Source organism: Budorcas taxicolor, chromosome 15 (genome assembly GCF_023091745.1).
Source record: "Budorcas taxicolor isolate Tak-1 chromosome 15, Takin1.1, whole genome shotgun sequence".
Classification (NCBI taxonomy): domain Eukaryota; kingdom Metazoa; phylum Chordata; class Mammalia; order Artiodactyla; family Bovidae; genus Budorcas; species Budorcas taxicolor.
Window position 1 is genome coordinate 32,992,633 of NC_068924.1, and position 19,993 is coordinate 33,012,625.

At 41.0% G+C, this 19,993-nt stretch overlaps 1 protein-coding gene across 1 annotated transcript in view; it reads left to right on the top strand.

Moving 5' to 3' along the window:
* JHY (junctional cadherin complex regulator) overlaps window positions 1-19,993 on the top strand; it is a 76,965-nt gene that overhangs the window by 14,570 nt on the left and 42,402 nt on the right. Inside the window, exon 2 of the mRNA XM_052653161.1 lies at window positions 6,497-7,013. Within this exon, the coding sequence (XP_052509121.1) occupies window positions 6,497-7,013 (517 nt within the window). The remainder of the gene's footprint in view (window positions 1-6,496; window positions 7,014-19,993) is intronic.

The following is a 19,993-nucleotide window of genomic DNA, read 5'->3' on the forward strand; positions in this document are numbered from 1 at the left end:
GCTCCTCTGTCCATGGAATTTTCCAGGCAAGAATACTGGAGTGGATTTTCTTAAAAATGGTCCACATCAAAAAAAAAATATCTTAAAAAAGTACAAGAAACTAGCACCTGGAAGTGCTGTCAATCTAGGTCTCTGCCTTTTAGCCGCTGTTTCTGGAGAATGAAAAGAACTCCCGAGCTTTCCACAGAAAATGTCTGGCAGGAGCATTGTAAACTGTCACTGAAGGAGGGGAATTCTGTTTCTAAATATGTTCTGTGTCATACAGCATTTCCCTTGTGAGGATGCAGCCTTTGTTTCACGTTAAGATAATCTTAATGGAAACGAGGTACTGGAATTTCACATTGCAATTACTAGCATGCCCTCTTAAGATAATTTAACTCAGAGATTGTCCATGAATCAACACTGGTACTATAAGAACCTGGTGCAAATATTTGGTTATTTTGCAGCCAAAAGCTGTTGTCAAAAAAGGGAGACTTTGATTGGAATTATCCAAACTGTATGGCTGCAGTCAACAAAATTCACCAGATAACATAACAATCCAACCCCTTTACTTGTGGATAGTCTTTGGCCTTTGGTTCATTAAACTACTTTTCTTCTATTAAAATGTTTAATTTTTTTAGCAGAATAAATACCTGCATTAGATGAAATTTTCTGGGTTGTAAATAGCCTTCCCAAAGGATTTCAATATACTTGTGGAACCTTTTTGTTTCATACTTGCAAAAGTGATTTTTTTGATCCTTTGGATTTATTTCATTTTATTTACTTAAAAGCTGTTGATAAAAAGATTAAGACGAGCACAAAATTCAGAAATCCTTGGAAGCAATTGTCAGATTTATTGCTCCTTAAAGAAGCATTAAAAACTGTACACTTAAACAGAAATTGAATTTGCTGTTCATATCCATAAAAGATTTAATGGCATATAAATTGGGAATAATTGTTCTGTTTAAAAGGATTAAATTAAACCTAAATCAATAATAACATGTGCAGTTTCGATTTAACTGCCTACTTAAAATAAAGTGGCAAAGAAATAACTGCTAAATGATTAATAGCAATGCTTTTATTCACCTCCTTGACAGGCAAAATGGCCAGTTATTGAATATTTTATTATGAGTGCAAAGGATGTTAATTGTACGAGAAACATGCTCTAATTTTAGTAATTTTTTGATTGAATACTAAACTGAACATGAAGCTCTTCGTCAAATGGAGATTTGATTTTATTTGGACTGAAGTTGTCACAGTCAGTGCTCAAATGTGGTCCATTAGAGACAGCAAATAGGATGGCATATGCCTAGGAGACCACCCTCCCCTTCCTCTCTGCATCCATCTCTAACCTGGGCATCGGAAGGGCAGACCTAGCATCTGTTGTCTGAATGGCAACAAAAGCATTGTGTACTCATTGTCTAACCTCCCTATCCAATGGGGAGAAAACAAGGTGTGTGTTTTGTGTGCACATGATTATCGATGAAGGAGCACTTCACACTCATTTTGTTCCAGTGTGTTGACCTGGACCACACAACACAATGGAGCATCTCAGCACACAAGCTCAGAACAATGGACTTCTTTAGTATCATGTTCTATTTCAACCATTAGATTTGCTTCCGTGAAGTATTACAGCTTTTCACGCTCCTGAGTTTGCAAAACATAACCTCCCATTTGTCCCTACATATGGTTTCCATCAAAAGGAAGAGAAGGGGGCATGTTTTAAGATAGTCATTGTAGCTGTACACGGTACAGTGTAATTAAAGCTCTTAGAAGAGCCACATTTTCTGATTCTAATCTTGTAAATACACATTATTAGAGTGTCTCTTCAAACGACTGGTTCAAAAATATCTTTCACAGCCCAAGCAACTCAGTATGTCTGATTTGTTTCAAAGCCTTCTGAATTTTCCAGGTTTCACTCAAAACACCCGTCTTTTCCAGGGTGTGTGATGCTGCTTGGCAGTGTCTGATGGCAGTTTGTTGAGGCTAGAAATTATATCTCCTTCTGAAAGTCTAAAATAATTGAATTCTCCCAGTTTTATCTTCCTCATCATCTCTCAGCAGTGCCTAAAATTTCTCATCGTGTGGAAACACAGACATTTCTTAATCCCATTTTCCTAAATCACAGTTCATGATGCCTAGTTCTTTGGAAAAAATTTTAATCTTTTTTTTTTAAGAGAGTGTATTCATTCTTTCAGGCTACTAAGGTGCCACTTAGTGCATCACAAGACAACACTGTGTCCTGGAAATAACTTAGGCCTTAGGGAGAAAAAAATCCCTTGAGATCCAATCAGCAGGAAGCACAAGACACATCAGTGTCGTGTCACGTGACAGAACGCAACATACAGCAACAGACTCCAGTGACGGAGCCTGTTGGCACGTGCTTTCATAGCAGACCCTTCCTGGGGCCTTCCTTACTCTGTGCCAAGAACATAGTTCTAGGGACTCCCCCAGTGGTCCAGTGATTAAGAATCTGCCTTGCAATGCAGGGATGCAGGTTTGATCCCTAGTCAAGGAACTAAGATCCCACATGCACGGGGCAACTAAGCCCTCAAGCCACAGCTAGAGAGAAGCCTGCGAGCCACAATGAAGATCCCGTGTGCCGCAAGTATGACCCAACACAACCAAATAAATATTTTTTAAAAAGCAAACACAGATAATAAGAAAATTATATCTTAAAAAAGAACATAGTTCTCAGCATATATATGTATACAAATGTGCTTAATACTCTTAATGACTATGAAGTAGGTACTATTATCTTTTTTTAGGTAGGTACTATTTGCATCCTCATTTTATTGATGAAGAAACTGAAGCACAGAGAACTACAATAACTTGCCCACACTCCCACGCTAACTGGCAGCACAAGAAATTCAGTGCAGGCAATCTGATCCTCACTCTCCAAACCTCAGTTTCTTCATCTATTAAATGGGCATAATAGTAACACCTCCCCATAGGGTTGCTCTGAGGTTAAAAAAGGAGATTCATTATAAGCATTCGCTAGATCAGCACAGCATAATATGTTCTATCTTCCCAAAGCCAGCACTCTACAACCCAGCCTAGGAAAGCGGTGGGCCAGTGGGCCCCAATAAGATGCGTCACTTTAAAAGAATTTGTCTTTTAATTTATTTTTGAGTCTTCATTGCTGCGCGGGCTTCTCTCTGGTTGTGGATAGCAGGGACTACGCTCTAGCTGCGGTGCTTATGCTTCTCTTTGCATTGGCTTCTCTGGTTGTGAAACACAAGCTCTAGGCTCACGTGCCTCAGTGGTTGCAGCCCATGGGCTCAGTAGTTGCTGCTCCCAGGCTCTAGAGCACAGGCTCAATAGTTGCGGTGCACAGGCTTAGTTGCTCCACAGCACGTGGGATCTTCCTGGGCTAGAGACTGAACCCTTATCTCCTGCACTGACAGGCTGATTCTTTAGCACTGAGCCACCAGGGAGGCCCAGATGTATCACTTTTAAGGTTGCCAAGCCCTGCTTTAAACAGCGCAAAGAAGAAGGCTACTTGTTCTAAAACTTTCCCCCCAAAACTGTATATAAGCCGTAGATAACCGTAGATAGGCCCTTTGAACACCACATCACTGTGCCTATCCAAATATATCTGTCTTACTTTATTCTTTAATTGAGTGATTTTGCTAAATTAAATCCAAACTTTCAAGTTAATGGAGTTAAGCCATACCCTTCACGGAATTTACAAAGCCCTACAAAATTTCACCTCGGCTTAACCCTGAGCTTCACTCCTCAACCGTCCCCACTCCTAGCCTCCACTTTATCCTGCAAAATTTGTCCTTTGAAAGCCCCATGTTCTCTCGCTCCTCTGTCCCTTTTTACAAGTTGCTTCCTCAGCCTGGCTTAGACTCTCTGCCCTTCTCAGCCTTCGGTATCAGCTGAGCCATCAGTGCCTTCAGAAAGCTTCCCTTTCTCCCAGGCTGGGACTCGGTATCCCTCCGTTCTCCTGCTCGCTGCACTCATGACTCCAGCTATAAATCGCTCATTTCCTGGTCTGTATCCCCAGCTGAGCTCACCACCGTCTCCCCCTAACTTGTGTGGGGATGTGCAGTCGTGTCTGATTCTTTGTAAACCCATGGACTGTAGACCACCAGGCTCCTCTGTCCGTGGAATTTTCCAGGCAAGAATACTAGAGTGACTTGCCATTTCCTATCCCAGGGGATCTTCCCGACCCAGGGATCGAACATCTCCTGCGTTGACAGGCGTGTTCTTGACCACTAGCACCACCTCCCCCTAACTTAGTACGTGCTCAATAAACATCTGTAGAATCACTGAACAAGCAAATGCATGAGGAAAGTTAAATTCTGTCAAATCAAGTGAATGAATGAATGAGGAGAGTTAAACTCACACTTTCCTTTGAATATATCATAGATATGGGAAAATGGCACATTTCTTCATTTAAAAAAAAATACTTTCTATCTTTATTTACTTGACTCTTTTCATCTTTTCTTCCATTGCTGAAACTTTTACTTGATGCAGCGCAAAATAAGCCCTAAAGTCATTCACCGGTTTGGTCCAAAGAAAACAGCTTTTCTGCCTGTTTAAATACTAATTTACTACTGTTGGGTTTTTAAAAAAATATAAATATCTAATGCTCAGTTATTGATTCAAGCATCACATTTTACCTCTTCTGTCCATAGCACAGGGCAGAGGTTAGGGAAAGGAAGGCCAGCCCTCAGTCCCTGCTGCCCAGGACCTGACCTAGGTGAGGAGATACAGTTGCCATGGTGAACAGTGAACTAAGCACAAATACAGCACATGAATTTAGCTACATTGTCTCATCTGGCTTTTATGCAATCTTGAGAAATAAACAGAACAAATATAACTGATCCCTAACTTAAGGATGAGAGAAACCGGCTCAGAGATGACATGGTCTACCAACCAAGGCACAGATAGGTAGTGATGGACCCAGGACTTGAGCCCAGGTCTGTCTACTCCCAAATCCAGACTATGCCCTGCTGGACCAACCCCTGCTCCTGGGACAGTAGGGGCCATTGCACAGAGAGACCTCCTCAAAGCCCCAGAGGCAGGTTGCCCTGTGGAGTTTCAGCAGTGACGAGTCACACGGTTTGATGTCAGTTTCCTGACAATCATGGACCATCCATCCAGGCGCTTTGCTGGAGGAGGATATCATTTTTCTTCCCTCAGTGGAAAAGGAAGAGCAGTCCATCCCAACAAGTTTTCCATCTTAACATGTGAACTACGGATTCACAGTGACAAGGGGAACTCCCCGGCAGTCCAGTGGGTTAGGACTCGGGACTTACACCATTGTGACCCAGGTTCAGTCCTGGATCGGGGAACTGACATCCCATCCAGCAAGCCTTGCATCATGGTTAAAAAAAAGGACACTAAAAATTCAAAGTGACAATTTAGCAAGATATGGAAGTTGGGGCTTTCTGCTCTAGTTTCTGCTTTACATCAAATCAAAGAAATCTAGGTTCACATTAAGAAGACTAAATTAGCATTAGGGCACCATTAGTTTGTTTACCCAGCATAAAATTATGTCCTCTGTAAACGGGAATATCAAATAGCATAAAAAGCCCAGATGATTTACATTTTCTTTTTGATTAGAGGATTGCATCTACTGTACTCAAGGAAAATCTCTCCCATTTAGCTTTTGAAGATCAAAGAGGCCATTAAATATGCCCATATTACCAGCATTTTTTTTTCCTTTTTTGATTAAGACTAGGAGGTGCTTTACAAATTGAGATCGTCATAGGGAAAAAGGGAGGACTTGATTTGGGGTCATATGTACTGATTATGGACCCATTCATATGGACCAGGCAGGACCCTATGCTTAACCTTTTATTCATATAGGGCTTTTCTACACCTTAAAACACATGCTGACCTGTCTACTGAGTTTTGTGTACACAGACCTGACCCAGAGAATACGAGCTGAGAGCTTTCAGAGGCATTGTCTGATCCCAAATGTGAGGGATCTTCCCGTAGCATATTTGAAAAAAAAGACAAAATGAAGTGATGAATAAAAATCACTGATACAGGAGGATGAACCTGTGTAGGTGTTCAGTTGGCATAAATCCTGCTTTTCTCCCACAAAAGATGCAGACTGAGTCGTTGTCCAGGCAACAGTCGAATTTCCCTTCCTTGATAAACAGCTAAATGTGTATATCACCAGCTAAGTGTGAAATCCATTTTATCCTCAGCAGCTTATTACTTATGCAACTTATGGTGTGTCTAAGTAATAGCATTCCTCGCACCAAGATGATTCCACTGGTTTAACGTTACAGACATTGGTTTTCCAGCATTTAGAAATGAACCATCCCCCTTTTTTATTCCATATTTCAGTGAACTTAGATAATGACGACTTTCTGCCCTTATGTGTAGTGTGTAGGCCTAGTCTGAGCCTGAGATGTGTCTTTCCCATGTTATATAGTAAAAAGGAAAATTGTAAGAGAAAGATGGAGATTGATGTCGAGTAAGATGGTCAGCTGAAGAGAATGAGTAATCTGTTTGGATGAAGGCCTTGACATTTCTTTTCTGCTCTGGGCAGCCAACAACCCACAGAAGACAAATACTCACACCTCCGATACGATCCAAACTGGAAGAGTAAGAAAGAGGAGGGGAAGTTGTTGCCTGTGGAAGCGTTGCCAGAGTCCGTGGACAGCTCTACAGAAAATCTGACTCTGGACCCACTCTACCCTTCCAAGGAGCCTTCGATGGACCTCTCAGGGAGCAAAGGTGAACAGACGCGCCCACGGAGCACAGCCTCCTTACTCGGGAGTGAATTCGTAAGCCCGAACTACGAGCTCAGCACCCACCGCTCTGAGCCGTTTTCCGTGCTGAGTGACAGTGATCCTGAGGAGAAGTCCAGCAACCTCTCTCAGTACTTGAAGAGTTCAAGTTCACGCAGAGGGCCATTCCTGCCAGGATCACGCGGCCCTCGGCGAAGGAAGTCCAAACAGTATTTTGTGGAAAAGAACAAGCTGACTTTGGGATTACCCACTCCAAGAATGGACTCTTATCTTCAACTTCACAATAAAAAAAGGGGGGAAGGTCGCCTAGAACAGGTATGTAGCAACTTCTTAAAAATCTCTTCCGGGCACTAGACTGGAATCTGCCTCTGTTTGAAATAGCTGGGTATCACTTCCTTTGGGGTGGTGATGTCATTGTAAGCACCCGGCTGAGTAAAACAAACACCCTGTACCTTGCCCCTCTTTGAGAACTGGGGGGATTATTCCACAAATTCTTAAAAGCAAAATAGAAGTCATTAATGGCTTACAGTGCTGTAATTCAATTATTAGACCCAAAATGTTTCCATCCAAGGAACCATAGGTTGTTTTTTTTTTTTTAACTATAAACTCCATTAGATAAATTACAGAGCTGAGGGTTTGATCCTCTGTGTTGGCTGCCTTTTTTCCCACAAAAGCACTGGACTTCAATCCTATTAAATCCCTCTAGTACATTGGAGGTGACATGACACACTCATATCAGTAACAGCAACTGACAGAAGTGATTCTCAGCTCAGATTCTGTGTGTGTGTGTGTGTGTGTGTGTGTATGTATGTATGTATGTGTGGAGAAGGAAATGGCAACCCACTCCAGTATTCTTGCCTAGAAAATCCTGTGGACAGAGGAGCCTGGTGGGTTGCTGTCCATAGGGTCGCACAGAGTCAGACACAACTGAAGCAACTTCACATGCGTGCATTGGAGAAGGAAATGGCATCCCACTCCAGTGTTCTTGCCTGGAGAATCCCAGGGATGGAGGAGCCTGGTGGTCTGCCGTCTATGGGGTCACACAGAGTCAGCCACAACTGAAGCGACTTCAGTTCAGTCGCTCAGTCGTGTCGACTCTTTGCGATCCCATGAACCACAGCACTCCAGGCCTCCCTGTCCATCACCAACTCCTGCAGTCCACCCAAACCCATGACCATTGAGTCGGTGATGCCATCCAGCCATCTCATCCTCTGTCGCCCCCTTCTCCTCCTGCCATCAATCATTCCCAGCATCAGGGTCTTTTCAAATGGGTCAGCTCTTCGCATGAGGTGGCCAAAGTATTGGAGAAGAGTACTGGAGTGGTCCGCCATTGCCTTCTCCAGAGGATCTTCCCAACCTAGGGATAGAACCTGGGTCTCCCGCATTGCAGGCAGACGCTTTACTGTCTGAGCCACCAGGGAAGCTTTTATATATATGTGTGTATATATATATAGGGTGGTAGCACAAGGACGGCAGGGTACAACATGGGGATTTTTTTTATTATTATTATCCAGGTGATTCTATTATCTTTCCAGCTCCCATTGATAATCACTGTACTGTCTTTTAACCTGTGCAAATGATGTGATATGATTATAAACTTTAGTCTCTCTGTCTATAAAATTGGAATAATAGTATGTCCCCTCCCTTTCTCGTCTGATCATTTTGAGGGTTTATTCTACCCCAGATGATGGATTCAAGACCTGCTGGAGCCAGTAAACTTAGCTCTATTTCATGGACACACATAAAGCTCACATCAACCCACCTCCTAGGGGACATGTTTGTGGACATGGAGAATAGAATGGCTGGATCAGTGCATCCACCACCCTTATTGGAGAAACAGATTGAAATTCATCACCCAACAATGTGGGATCATTTTCAAACATGAAGGAGAGGTTGTTAATATTAACTAGGGATGCCCTTGGGGCTTTCTAGGTGGTGCTAGTGGTAAAGAATCTGCCTGCAAATGCAGGAGACTCGGGTTCGATCCCTGGGTGAGGAAATTCCCATGGAATAGTAAATGACAACCCACTCCAGTATTCTTGCCTGGAAAATTCCATAGACAGAGGAGCCTGGAGGTCCACTGGGCCAAGGGGAGTCAGACATGACTCAGCCACTAAGCGTGTGCACACACACAGGGATGCTTTTAGACCTATTCAAATTCAAACTGGTATTATTTAGGGTACTTTGACCTGTTCTAACCTGTGAGTATTTTCTGAAGAAACAAGAGAAAGTGAACATTTGTGATTTTTTTCTTAACTCAGGAAACTCTATGGTCTTAAAAGATTATGTCACATCCTTGCCTTCATAACTGAAAATAAAACAAAGGAGTGGATATGTATTTTTAGTTGATTATCAAAACAAATACTTAGCTGACCTCAAACAGAATTTTCAACATTTTTTACTCAGTTCCAGTTGTGAATGTACTTTTCCATGAAACTTATGTGACATTTAAAATTTTGCTTGGTCACTCATTTTAAAATACAAATAAATTCTGTGAAAGCTGTTTATGGTCAATAATTTCTCCTAGACTAAGGCAATATTTTTCCTTTATTTTTAAATGTATTCTCAAAAGAGAAGAGGCAAATAGTGAAGCAAAAAATAGTTATATCTCCAATAATAAAACTGAAAAAAGGTTTATTATAAGCTCCTTAATTGACTTAATTGCTAATTTTTCTTAATAGTTATAGCTTAATTTACAAACAATAGCAGGGTGTGTTGATTGTCACTGATTCCATAGCATAATTTTGTTTCATTATGCCCAGGAGGAAACTTTAAAGCAGTTCAGGTTTGTCCAGTCTTTAAGCTCTTGACTTATTCTGTGAAATGGCCATGGATCTTTTCCTCCACTTTCTCCAGATTCAAATGTCTAAAGGCTGATTGCTAATTGTATTCAAAATTGTTTCTTCATCATTTTCTAACATACATTTCCTTCATTTTACTCCAATTCCTTAAAAAAAAAAAGATGCAAACTAGTTTGGCCTAATAGTGATATACAATAATAGGTGTAACTTGTTTTTGAATTATAGTCAGTAGCATAGAATGATGTGTTCACAAGTCATTATTTATGTATGAAGTATGTGCAAGTCTTTCTGCCAGTACAGATTATATATTCCCTGATGGGCAGGAACTATGCTTTGTACTTTTTAAGATTTTTTTTTCTTTTTTTGGATGTAGATCGTTTTTTAAGTCTTCACTGAATTTGTTATAGTACCGTTTTTGTTTTATGCTTTGGTTTTTTGCCCACAAAGCATGTGGTTCTTAGCTCACCAACCAGGGTTCAAACCTGCACCTGCAGCATTGGAAGGTAAAGTCTTCACCCCTGGACCAACAGGGAAGTCCCTGTACTTCTTTAAATCTTCTAGCCTAACATACTATCAGGGCTCAGTACATATATGGGAAACAAAATATGTCCATCTTCTGTCACCTCCAAACTTTATTCTCTTTACTGTGATTTGAAGTTTATGTGTGAGAAATGGTATTTCTAGAACAGTGGTTTGAAATCCTGGCTGGATTCAATTGGGGGGGCGGGGCGGTGAAGAGAATGTGATCCTCACTACCCAGACCAGTTTACATCTCTGGATGAGATCCTGAGCATCAATATTTTTTAAAAAGACCCTCAGTGGTTCTAATATGAAGCCAGGTTTGAGCAGCATTGTTCCACACTAGAGCAGTGGTTCTCATCCTTGGCTTCACATTGCAATCACCTGGAAAATGACAAGTGTCTTGGTTTCTGAGCCTGCAGCAACTGAAATTCTAATTTCACTTTTCTAATTTCACAGTTCTAGTTCTAAATTCTAATGCTTCACTTTGGAAGCACTGTGGAGCTTCCAACGCTTGCCAGGTGACCCTAGTATCTCACCAAGACTGAGTCGATGATCTAGAGCAGGGATTCACAAATGTTAGGTGTATCACAATCATCCAGTTGTTGTTGTTCAGTTGCTCAACTGTGTCCAGCTCTTTGTGACCCCAGGGACTGCAGCATGCCAGGCTTCCCTGTCCTTCACTATTTCCCAGAGTTTGCTCAAACTCATGTCCACTGAGTTGGTGACGCCACCCAAACATCTCATCCTCTGTCGTCCCCTTGTCCTCTTCTTGTCCTTCCTTTCCTCCTCTAGAATCCTCTAGAGAGCTTGTTAAAGCAGCTTGCGGGACCTAACCCAGGGATTTCTGACCCATTAGGGGTAGGGTGGGGCCCAAGGGTTTGGATTTTTCTACATAGTTGCCAAGTCCACCATTCTGCTACCAAGCCCACACTTTAAGAACCACTGATCTTCTTTCCTTCAAACCTCAAGGTATTTATGAACCCCCGTAGGGCATGTTTAAATATAGATTTTGATCCAGTAGGTCTAGGGTGAGATTCAAGAGTCTGCATTCCCATCAAACTCCCAGGTGATGCCAAGGGTGCTGGTCCCTGGATGACACAGAAAGAACATAAAGGGTTTTCCAGAAATCTACAGTAACAATTGTGTAAGCCCCTACTCATTGGCCCTTGATGTTTGCAGTGGCGGAGGATGTGAGGTAAGAAGTTGGGGTGGCAGGTTTGGAGGCTGTTTTAAATTAAGCAGCATCTGTTTGGAAGGTTTTCTTTTTGGAAATCTGTTTTTCCCTATTCATTTCTTTGAAAGAGATGATAAACATCTTACAACTAGAGATATTGAAAGGATAAATGAACTCTGTTGTTTAGTGAATGAATAAATGTCAATTACCACTACACAGTCAAGAAAACCCATCATTTTGTTGCAAATCTCTATGCCCAGTAAATCAGACAGGATCTTAAGCAGTGCATTGTTCTTTGGGAAGATTTAAAATTAAGTCTAAGAAGTTCACAACACAACATCTCAGTAAAAATGTCAACCCATTAAAAAAAAAAAAAGGTTGAAAAGGTAATTATTAAGTTCACATAAGAAACAGGCAAGAATAATAATAACACAAGCTCTGGAAATTAAGAGTCATGAAAGATACGGCAGAAGCCATCACAATATTGTAAAGTAATTATACAATTAAAATAAACAAATTTTTTAAAAAAGAGTCATGAAAGAATGTAGCCCCACTAGATAACAGAGTATACTTAAACTCTCAATAATTAAACAATAAAGTTTTGTTTAATGCATTTACAGACACATAGAACAGAGAGTCTAGAATTAGGACCAAATTAGTGTGGCAATATATGATCTGACATAATTATTTGATAAAGGCAAGACCTCAAATCTGTGACGAAATGATGAGTTCTCCAAGAAGACAACTGGATAGACATTTGGGAAAAAATTAAGTTGTATACATACCCCATATCATATAACAAGATAAATCCCAAGTGGGTCAAATATTTAATTTTTAGAAATTAAACCACTGTATACATATGGCTGATTTATACTGTAGTACAGCAGAAACTAACACAGCATTGTAAAGAAAGTATACTCTAAAAAAAAAATTAAACCATAAAATACTAGAGGGAAAACAAGAAAATTCTCATGTAACTTTGAAATTATTCAAAATCCAGAATCTGCAAAACATAGATTAATTTGACTACACTTCCCCCTTGAGCAACATGGGTTTGATCGCACAGGTCCACTTACTTGTGGTTTTTTAAAAATAAATAAATACTACAGTACTACACAATGTTTAGTTGGTTGAATTCAGAGCTACAGAACTGAAGATATGGAGGGCTGACTGTAAAGTTATACATGGATTTTCAACTGTATGGAGGGTCAGTGCCCCTAACCCTCACTTTGTACAAGAGTAAACTGTATATAAATATCAAAAGCTTCTGCAAGAAAGAAAAGCATAAGAAAATCAAGATACAAAGAACTAGAAAAATATGTCTAATTCATATGACAAAGTAATAGCTCTAATATGTAAAAAGCTCCTAGAAGTCAATAAGAAAGAGACCAATAGACAGTATCTTTTGTGAATATAAAAATTCACAAAATATAGGAATATATAGTTCACAGAAAAATTAATACATGTGGCTATTAAACATATGAAAACATATCCAACTTTGGTCATTTAGGAGAAATGCAAATTAATACTATATTGGGATTCCATTTTTCATCTATAATTAAACCAATAAAATTCCCAACTTTTTATTAACCTCTGGGCAAAAAAAAAGTACAATCAAGCTGGTGAGAGAATAAATTGAACTAACGAGTATGGAGGACAAGTCGCTAATATCCGCTTAAAATACAAATACTACACACACTCCTGAGAAAGCAAAGCATAATGGCCAAGAATATAGGCTTTCAAGCCACGTTGGGTAACACTGCCACCTGCTAGCTGTCTGACCTTGGGCAGGCTGTGCAGCCTCTCTATGCCTTAGTTTTCCTCATCGTTACAATGGAGATGATAATAGTACCTTCTTTCCTCAAAGGATTATTAAAAAGATTAAGTGAATTAATATATGGAGAGTGCTTAACCTGATGCCTGGCTTATAGTGAATGCTATATAAGTGTTAGTAATTATTATTTTTTAAATTTGACCCAACATCTTCCTCTCCCAGGACTGTATCCTTGTTATATGTGTGAAGTTTTGAAATAACCTTGTTCAAAATCATTCATTTCATCCTTATTTCTAATAGCAAAAGATTAGAAGGTACCCAGATGTCTATCATTTGGGAAATCTGTAATAAATTATGGTACGTCCATATACCAGAGCATCCTATAGCTTAAAAAAAAAAAAAATGTTCCCCATGAACCATTATGGACAACCTCTCAGGATTTATTGTTACTAAGACAGAAGTTAAAGTTGTAGAAAAGTGTATATAGTGCAAAAAAAGTGGGAGGAATAAAAAGATATATATTTTCTTGATATGCTTTTAAAATAGTGAGAAAGAATACATAGGTGGTTAATTGTAGAGGATGGGGCAGAAAGAGTGGGAGCACAATTCTACACTTCATGCCTTTACATATGTCTTACTTTTGAACCATGCTTACGTGTTTGCAATATCTAGTGTTTTGTGGGAACCCTGGTAACTTTATACTCCCTGATTTCTCAGGGTCACCTAAATTGCACTTCTGCTTGAAAATAATGGCTCAGAGTAGAACCACTGATTTTTTAAAGTTGATTTCTCCATGATCTTTTCACCATTTTTCATAGATCTGTTTATCTTACATTAAAATGCACTGGAAAAATCACCTTTAGAATGCATTATGAGATCTCAGACACATGATGTGCAAGGCAAGGAATTGATATAAAAACCAACACACACTAGAGGGCACCTAAGTATCACAGTCAGCCAATACTTAGCTAGTGACTATTCAGTGCTTGCTTTTATTCAAGACTTGTTTAGTAGCCAGAGGTATTTGTCTGAAACTCACTAGAATTAAGTCAATTTATGATCTACCGTTAAAGGAAATTGTCTCTTGAAAACTGAGCTACCTTTCTATCTTGATTCTAAAGTGTGACTTTGAAGACTGATGAAGGTGAAATTTATTATGGGCTCAGAAAACAGCAGGAAGTGCTTTATACATGTTATTCTGTCTTTCCCTTGTAATTTCTTCAAGAAATTACAGATACTTTGCAGCGCGCATATAGAAAGGTTATTCCATTACCTATGGCCTTCAAAACAATATAAGGTCCTTACATAGAGTCCACTACCCGTTCTGAGCATCAGCACATCTTTGAGGCTGTTGCTGAGGCAGCAGGTCACTCATCGAAACGTATCTTTATGGAGCACCAGCTGTATGCTAAGTAAGTGCTAGTGATATCACAGGAAATAAGAGATGTAGAGGCCAGTCTTCAGGAAACTTACATCCAATCACCTGATGAGAAACATCTAACAAAATAATTTTGGATAGGGATCAATACCTCAAAGGATATTGAGTCAACTTTCTTTAATAAAGGTATAACTGGGATGTTTAACGAGGTGCTTAGGGAAGCTTTCACTTTCTGAGAAGATATGATTTGAGACGTGAATGGGTAAGAAAGAGAAGACTATGTAAGCCCTGGGCAAAGAGCTTTGGTTGGTCCCAGCTTTGGAAGGGGCTACACAATATAGTGGGAGAAGAGATGAAACCAAAGCAGAACACTGGTTTGGGAGTCAGACTGTCACAGGTTAGATGCTGGCTCTTCAGCGTACTAGGTCGTATCATTAACTAGATATTTGAGCAAGTCACTCTTTAAACCTTAGCTTCTTCATCTGTTATAGGGGGTTCATTTCTGCCTTGGAGGGCTATTGGAAGAATTTATACAAAGCTCCTGACACGTGGCAGACACTGGGAAGCTGTTATTAAACGGGTCGTTCCTTAAGTCATGAGAAAGGAATCCACCCTGAAAACAGGTCCCCCCAAACGGCTGTTTTTTTTCAGGCTACAGTGTCTGAAAATGAAAAGCATATGACTTCAGGTAGAGTAAGAACAAAATGTTACCAAAAGAATAACATCTGTAGACCCTAGCTTCCCAAGTGGCGCTAGTGGTAAAAAGAACCCACCTGCCAATGCAGAGACCAGTGAGGGTTCTATCCCTGGGTCGGGAAGATCTCCTGGAGAAGGAAAAGGCAATCTACTCCAGTACTCTTGCCTGGAGAATCAGGTCAGAGGAGCCTGGCAAGCAACAGTCCACAGAATCACAGAGAGTCAGACACGACTGAATGGATTTAGCACACACACTAGACTCTAGCAGCTCATTCTATGATGTGACTCCCAAAAGACTGTCCACTGAGCAAGTTGTCTCCTGAAGGTCCCCTCATCAATCAAACACTGCCCCGGGGATTACAGGACCCTATAGTCTTGTACTCATTGGCAATATTTCTTTGAGAAGTTGCATTTGGCCTCAGTTAATGTTTCAAACATTTATACTTGGTGACAAGGAACTTAGTGAATATTTGACACTTTGGTCTCGAAGTGCAATTTCGTATCACAGCTTTTGCAAATCTAACTTCTCCACTGCAGTCACAAGTGTTCTTCTTGGATACAAATCTGATCATATCAACCAGCTGCGTAATGAGGGTCCCTGTTAATTTCAAGAGAAGAGTCGAACCCTCAGAGTGGTACTCGAGGCCCCCTGTGAGCTGGCCCCTTCTGCCAGTTTAGCCTCGTCCTTTGTCACTCCTGCAGGCTATGCTCCAGCCGTACTCTGGGAACTCACGGCTCCCTGAACCCAGCATTTCCCCTGGCCCTCTGTCCGGGCTGATGAATTACCCTTCCCTGTCCTGTTTCCTTGGGAAAAATCTCACCCTCCATTTTGAGATGCAGCCCAAACCCTCTGCCTTTAAGACACTCTGAGTTCCTCACGCATCCTTGAACACCCACCATAAAACCCATGACACCACGCTGCACTATTTAATGTTTGTGTCTGTATGTCTTTTCATGACTCTGAGCTCCTGAAGGCAAGGAATGGCTCATCTCTGAATTCCTAGAGCATGGCATACAGTAAGCATTTTCGACATCTTTTATGAAGGAATGTAATTTTTAACTACTTGAGGGGAGGTGGTTCAAGTTTTTATCACTCTCAAGTGAAAAAAATTTTCAGAACTGAGGAGTTCATGCTCCTGAGTTAAATAATAGAATTTGGCATTGAAAGACCAGATTTGAGCCCCATTATTATTAGAGCCAGTTATTACCTTTGGTAAATTAAGTCTTGAATGTTTACCTTCTTCTGCAGATCCAGTTATTTAGATGGCCAAAAAATATGTTATATGTGAATGCTCTGCATAATCATATAGCCTTGTATAAACGTTACATTTATTACTGAATGTTTGATCTGAATTTAGTCTCTTATTGGATATGATTAATATCTAAGTGATATAATGCTCTCCTTTTCTGTGGTTTTGAATATCATGGTTTAAGAAACCTTTGGTTGTCTATAAAATTAAACTTCTTTTATTTAAATTATGATCATCTTTTTCTAATTATATTTGGTCAGAATCACAGAATGCTTTTTTATAGAATTCTTCCAGTTTGGTGGTATTTTTGAGTCCCACGTCTCATAGTGACAAAAAAATATTCTTCTATAGAGTAGGTACTTTGTGTATGTTCATTGATAGATTTTTTTTTAATTTTGCCCTATGCAACCACAACAAGAGCACTTACTTATAACAGCATAATTTAAATTGAACTTTATGGTTTTTCAATACAAGACATTTCTTAAGGCATCTTTCTTGTATGCGCTAGTCAGCACTTATTTGTCTGATCTATAGAGCGACACTTCATTAATTCAGCATTACTGAGGAGGGACCCGTGAAGAGACAACTTTCCTCATAACTGAAGCATGCCCTTTCAAAAACCAGAACTTTAACAGAATAAATCATGTCTAAGGATAACTTTGAAAAAACATGTCTGGACTATTTGCAGGAACAGAGATGCAGACACAGAAAACAGGCATGTGCACACAGAAGGGGCAGGAGGGGGGCGGGAAGAGCTGAGAAAGCAGCGCTGACATATATATACTACCATGTGTAACACGGCCAGCGCGTGGGGAGCTGCTGCATAGCACAGGGGGCTCATCGAAGTACTCTGATGACCCAGAGGAGGGGAACGGGGTGGTGGGTTCAAGAGAGAGGAGGTATGTGCACACATATAGCTGACTCGCTTTGCTGTACAACAGAAATTGAAACAATAGTGTGAAGCAGTTGTCCTCCAATTAAAAAAACATAATGATAATGTGCCTGGAGAATGTGATAATTCTGTGCTCTCTTACCCAGGCCACAGTGCCCTGTTCTGCAGTAAAGTCAAGAGCCATGGTGATGGGCACAATCCTTTGCCTCTTTACCAGATGCCACGTTTCTGTGGTCATTTTTGTCGCTGTCAGAGTACATGCTCTTTAGGAGCTTCTGGCCAAGCAGGAAACAGACATGTAAACAGGACCAAGTGGTAACTGCTGTCCTAGAGACACATGCGGCCCCAAAAGAACCCAGAAAAAAAAATGCCCAGGTCTGTCTGGGGAAGTCAGAGGGGGCTTCATGGAAGAGGCAGTCATTGAACTGAGTCTTTAGGGAGAAGTAGAAGGTAACACGGAGAAGGCAATGGCACCCCACTCCAGTGCTCTTGCCTGGAAAGTCCCATGGACGGAGGAGCCTGGGAGGCTGCAATCCATGGGGTCGCTAAGAGTCAGACACGATTGAGTGGCTTCACTTTCACTTTTCACTTTCATGCATTGGAGAAGGAAATGGCAACCCACTTCAGTGTTCTTGCCTGGAGAATCCCAGGGACGGGGGAGCCTGGTGGGCTGCCATCTATGGGGTTGCACAGAGTCGGACACGACTGATGCTACTTAGCAGCAGCAGAAGGTAACAGGTGGAGGCAGGCAGCAAAGAGACCTCAGGCAAAGGGAGCACATGGGGTGCTAAGAGGGTGCGAGAGAACACTGCTAAGTGGAGACCTGCGAGTCTAGGAGGAACCACTATGGTCCTGGTCAGGAACTGGCAGCCAGTCAATCAAGTCAAGTGGTTAAAGCAGTATGACAAACGACGTTAAATATCTTACTTTCACTCTAAGTATATAAATATACGTTAATTCACGAATTTTTTTTTTCCACTAAGGGGACTGGCCTTCCTGTCAGTGAATATTCTGTGGACTGGAGTTTTGCGACATCTTTCTCACATCAGTTTGTAAGATCTATGGTTTCCACTTCCGATTTCTTGAAAGCAAAGTATTAATAAAAACTTAGCAAGTGCTGGGAAACAATCTAAGAACATAACCTTTCTAGATTTTTGTGAGTGTCCCCTAGTCTCTTACACACACAGACACAGACCTCACCCAGTTGTGATATTGCCATTTGCTTGACTGGGTCATTCTAAATTATTCAACTCAGTTTTTGTGAAAACAACTCTCTGTTCACACTCAGATTTCTCCAAATTATCTGATCTTTAAATAAAATTCATAATTTGAACCATATATACAATAGGAATAAACAAGTAAAAGATTCTTGGTAAACATGTAACTCAACTAGTAGAAACAGACATATCAAGGCATAATATGAGTGTCTGCCTATGGGCTTAAGTTAGGCTATCTTAAGAAAGGACTGGAGAGTGTTACTTAGTCAAGTGAGTTAGTGAAGGAGGAGGCCTAGATCGTATTGTGGATGACTGGACTGTGAGAGAAATGGGCATGGGCCTTTCACATGGGCCCTTACGTGTCATTTTAAAGGAAGAACTCTCAGAATATGGTCCCTGACCAGCAGCATCAGGACCATTAGAACTGCAAACTGGGAACTCATTAGAAATGCAAACTCTCGGGCCCCAGCCCAGATCTCCCAAACTGGAAACACCAGGGTGAGGCCTTTACATCAGTGTCTTTGTTTTGGTTTAGGGGCTGTTTTGGCTGTGCTGTGAGATCCATGGGATCTTAGTTCCCTGATCAGGGATCGAACCTGTACCCTGGCCGTGAAGGTACTGGGTTGTAACCACTGGACCACCAGGGAATTCCCTACATCTGTGTGTTTTTTTTTTTTAAAAAGGTTTATTTATTTGGCTGCATCAGGTCTTTGTTGTGGCAGGCTGGCTTAGATGCTCTGTATCATGTGGGGTCGTAGTTCCCTGACAAGGGATCAAACCCAAGTCCTCCGCTTTGCAAGGAAGATTCCTAACCACTGCACCACTAGGGAAGTCCCTACATCTGTGTTTTAACAAGCCCTCCAAGTGATTCTGACACGTGCTCAAGTTTTAGAACTACTGTGCTGAAGAGTTAGGCCTCTCCTTTATGTGACATGGAATCACCGAAGGGTTTTAGTCATGGAGGAGTTTGAATCCTCTGACCGTCCAGAGGTCACACTTACATATCCTTAGCTGCGTTATAGGGAGTTCAGGTTGCTCATCAACCCTCGCTTACGTTTCATGCCACATTCCTAAAAATCTCTTTCACCTTCTTGAAAATGGTTGTTGGCTTCATTCATTTGCATACAATTATTAAGAGCTTCATATGTGCCAGGCTTTGTCCCAAGTGCTTGGAATATATCAGTGAACAAAACTGACAAAAATAAGGGCCAGCTTCCTATTAGGAGGAGGCAGACAATAGACAAAATAGACCATCAGCGTATTAGCAGGTGATGCAAGTGGTGAGGAGAGAAAGGAAGCAGAGCAGGGACAGGGAATCCTGGGGGTGGGGTTACCACTGTAGACAGGTCACAAAGGTAGGAGAGAAGAGCTTTCTTGGGAGAGGAAACAGCAAATGCAAAGGGCTGAAGAGAGGAAGAGCTAATGGGCCTGGAGCCAAGCCAGCAAGGGAAAGAACAGACATGGAATCCTAGCTTCTACCTTGTATCGCTGACAGTCCGCCACCTGGCTTTAATCGAAAACCACAAATCTAGGCAGAGAAACAATAGATTAGATGTGTTCTGATGTCAATGGAGCAACCAGTGAGCAATGT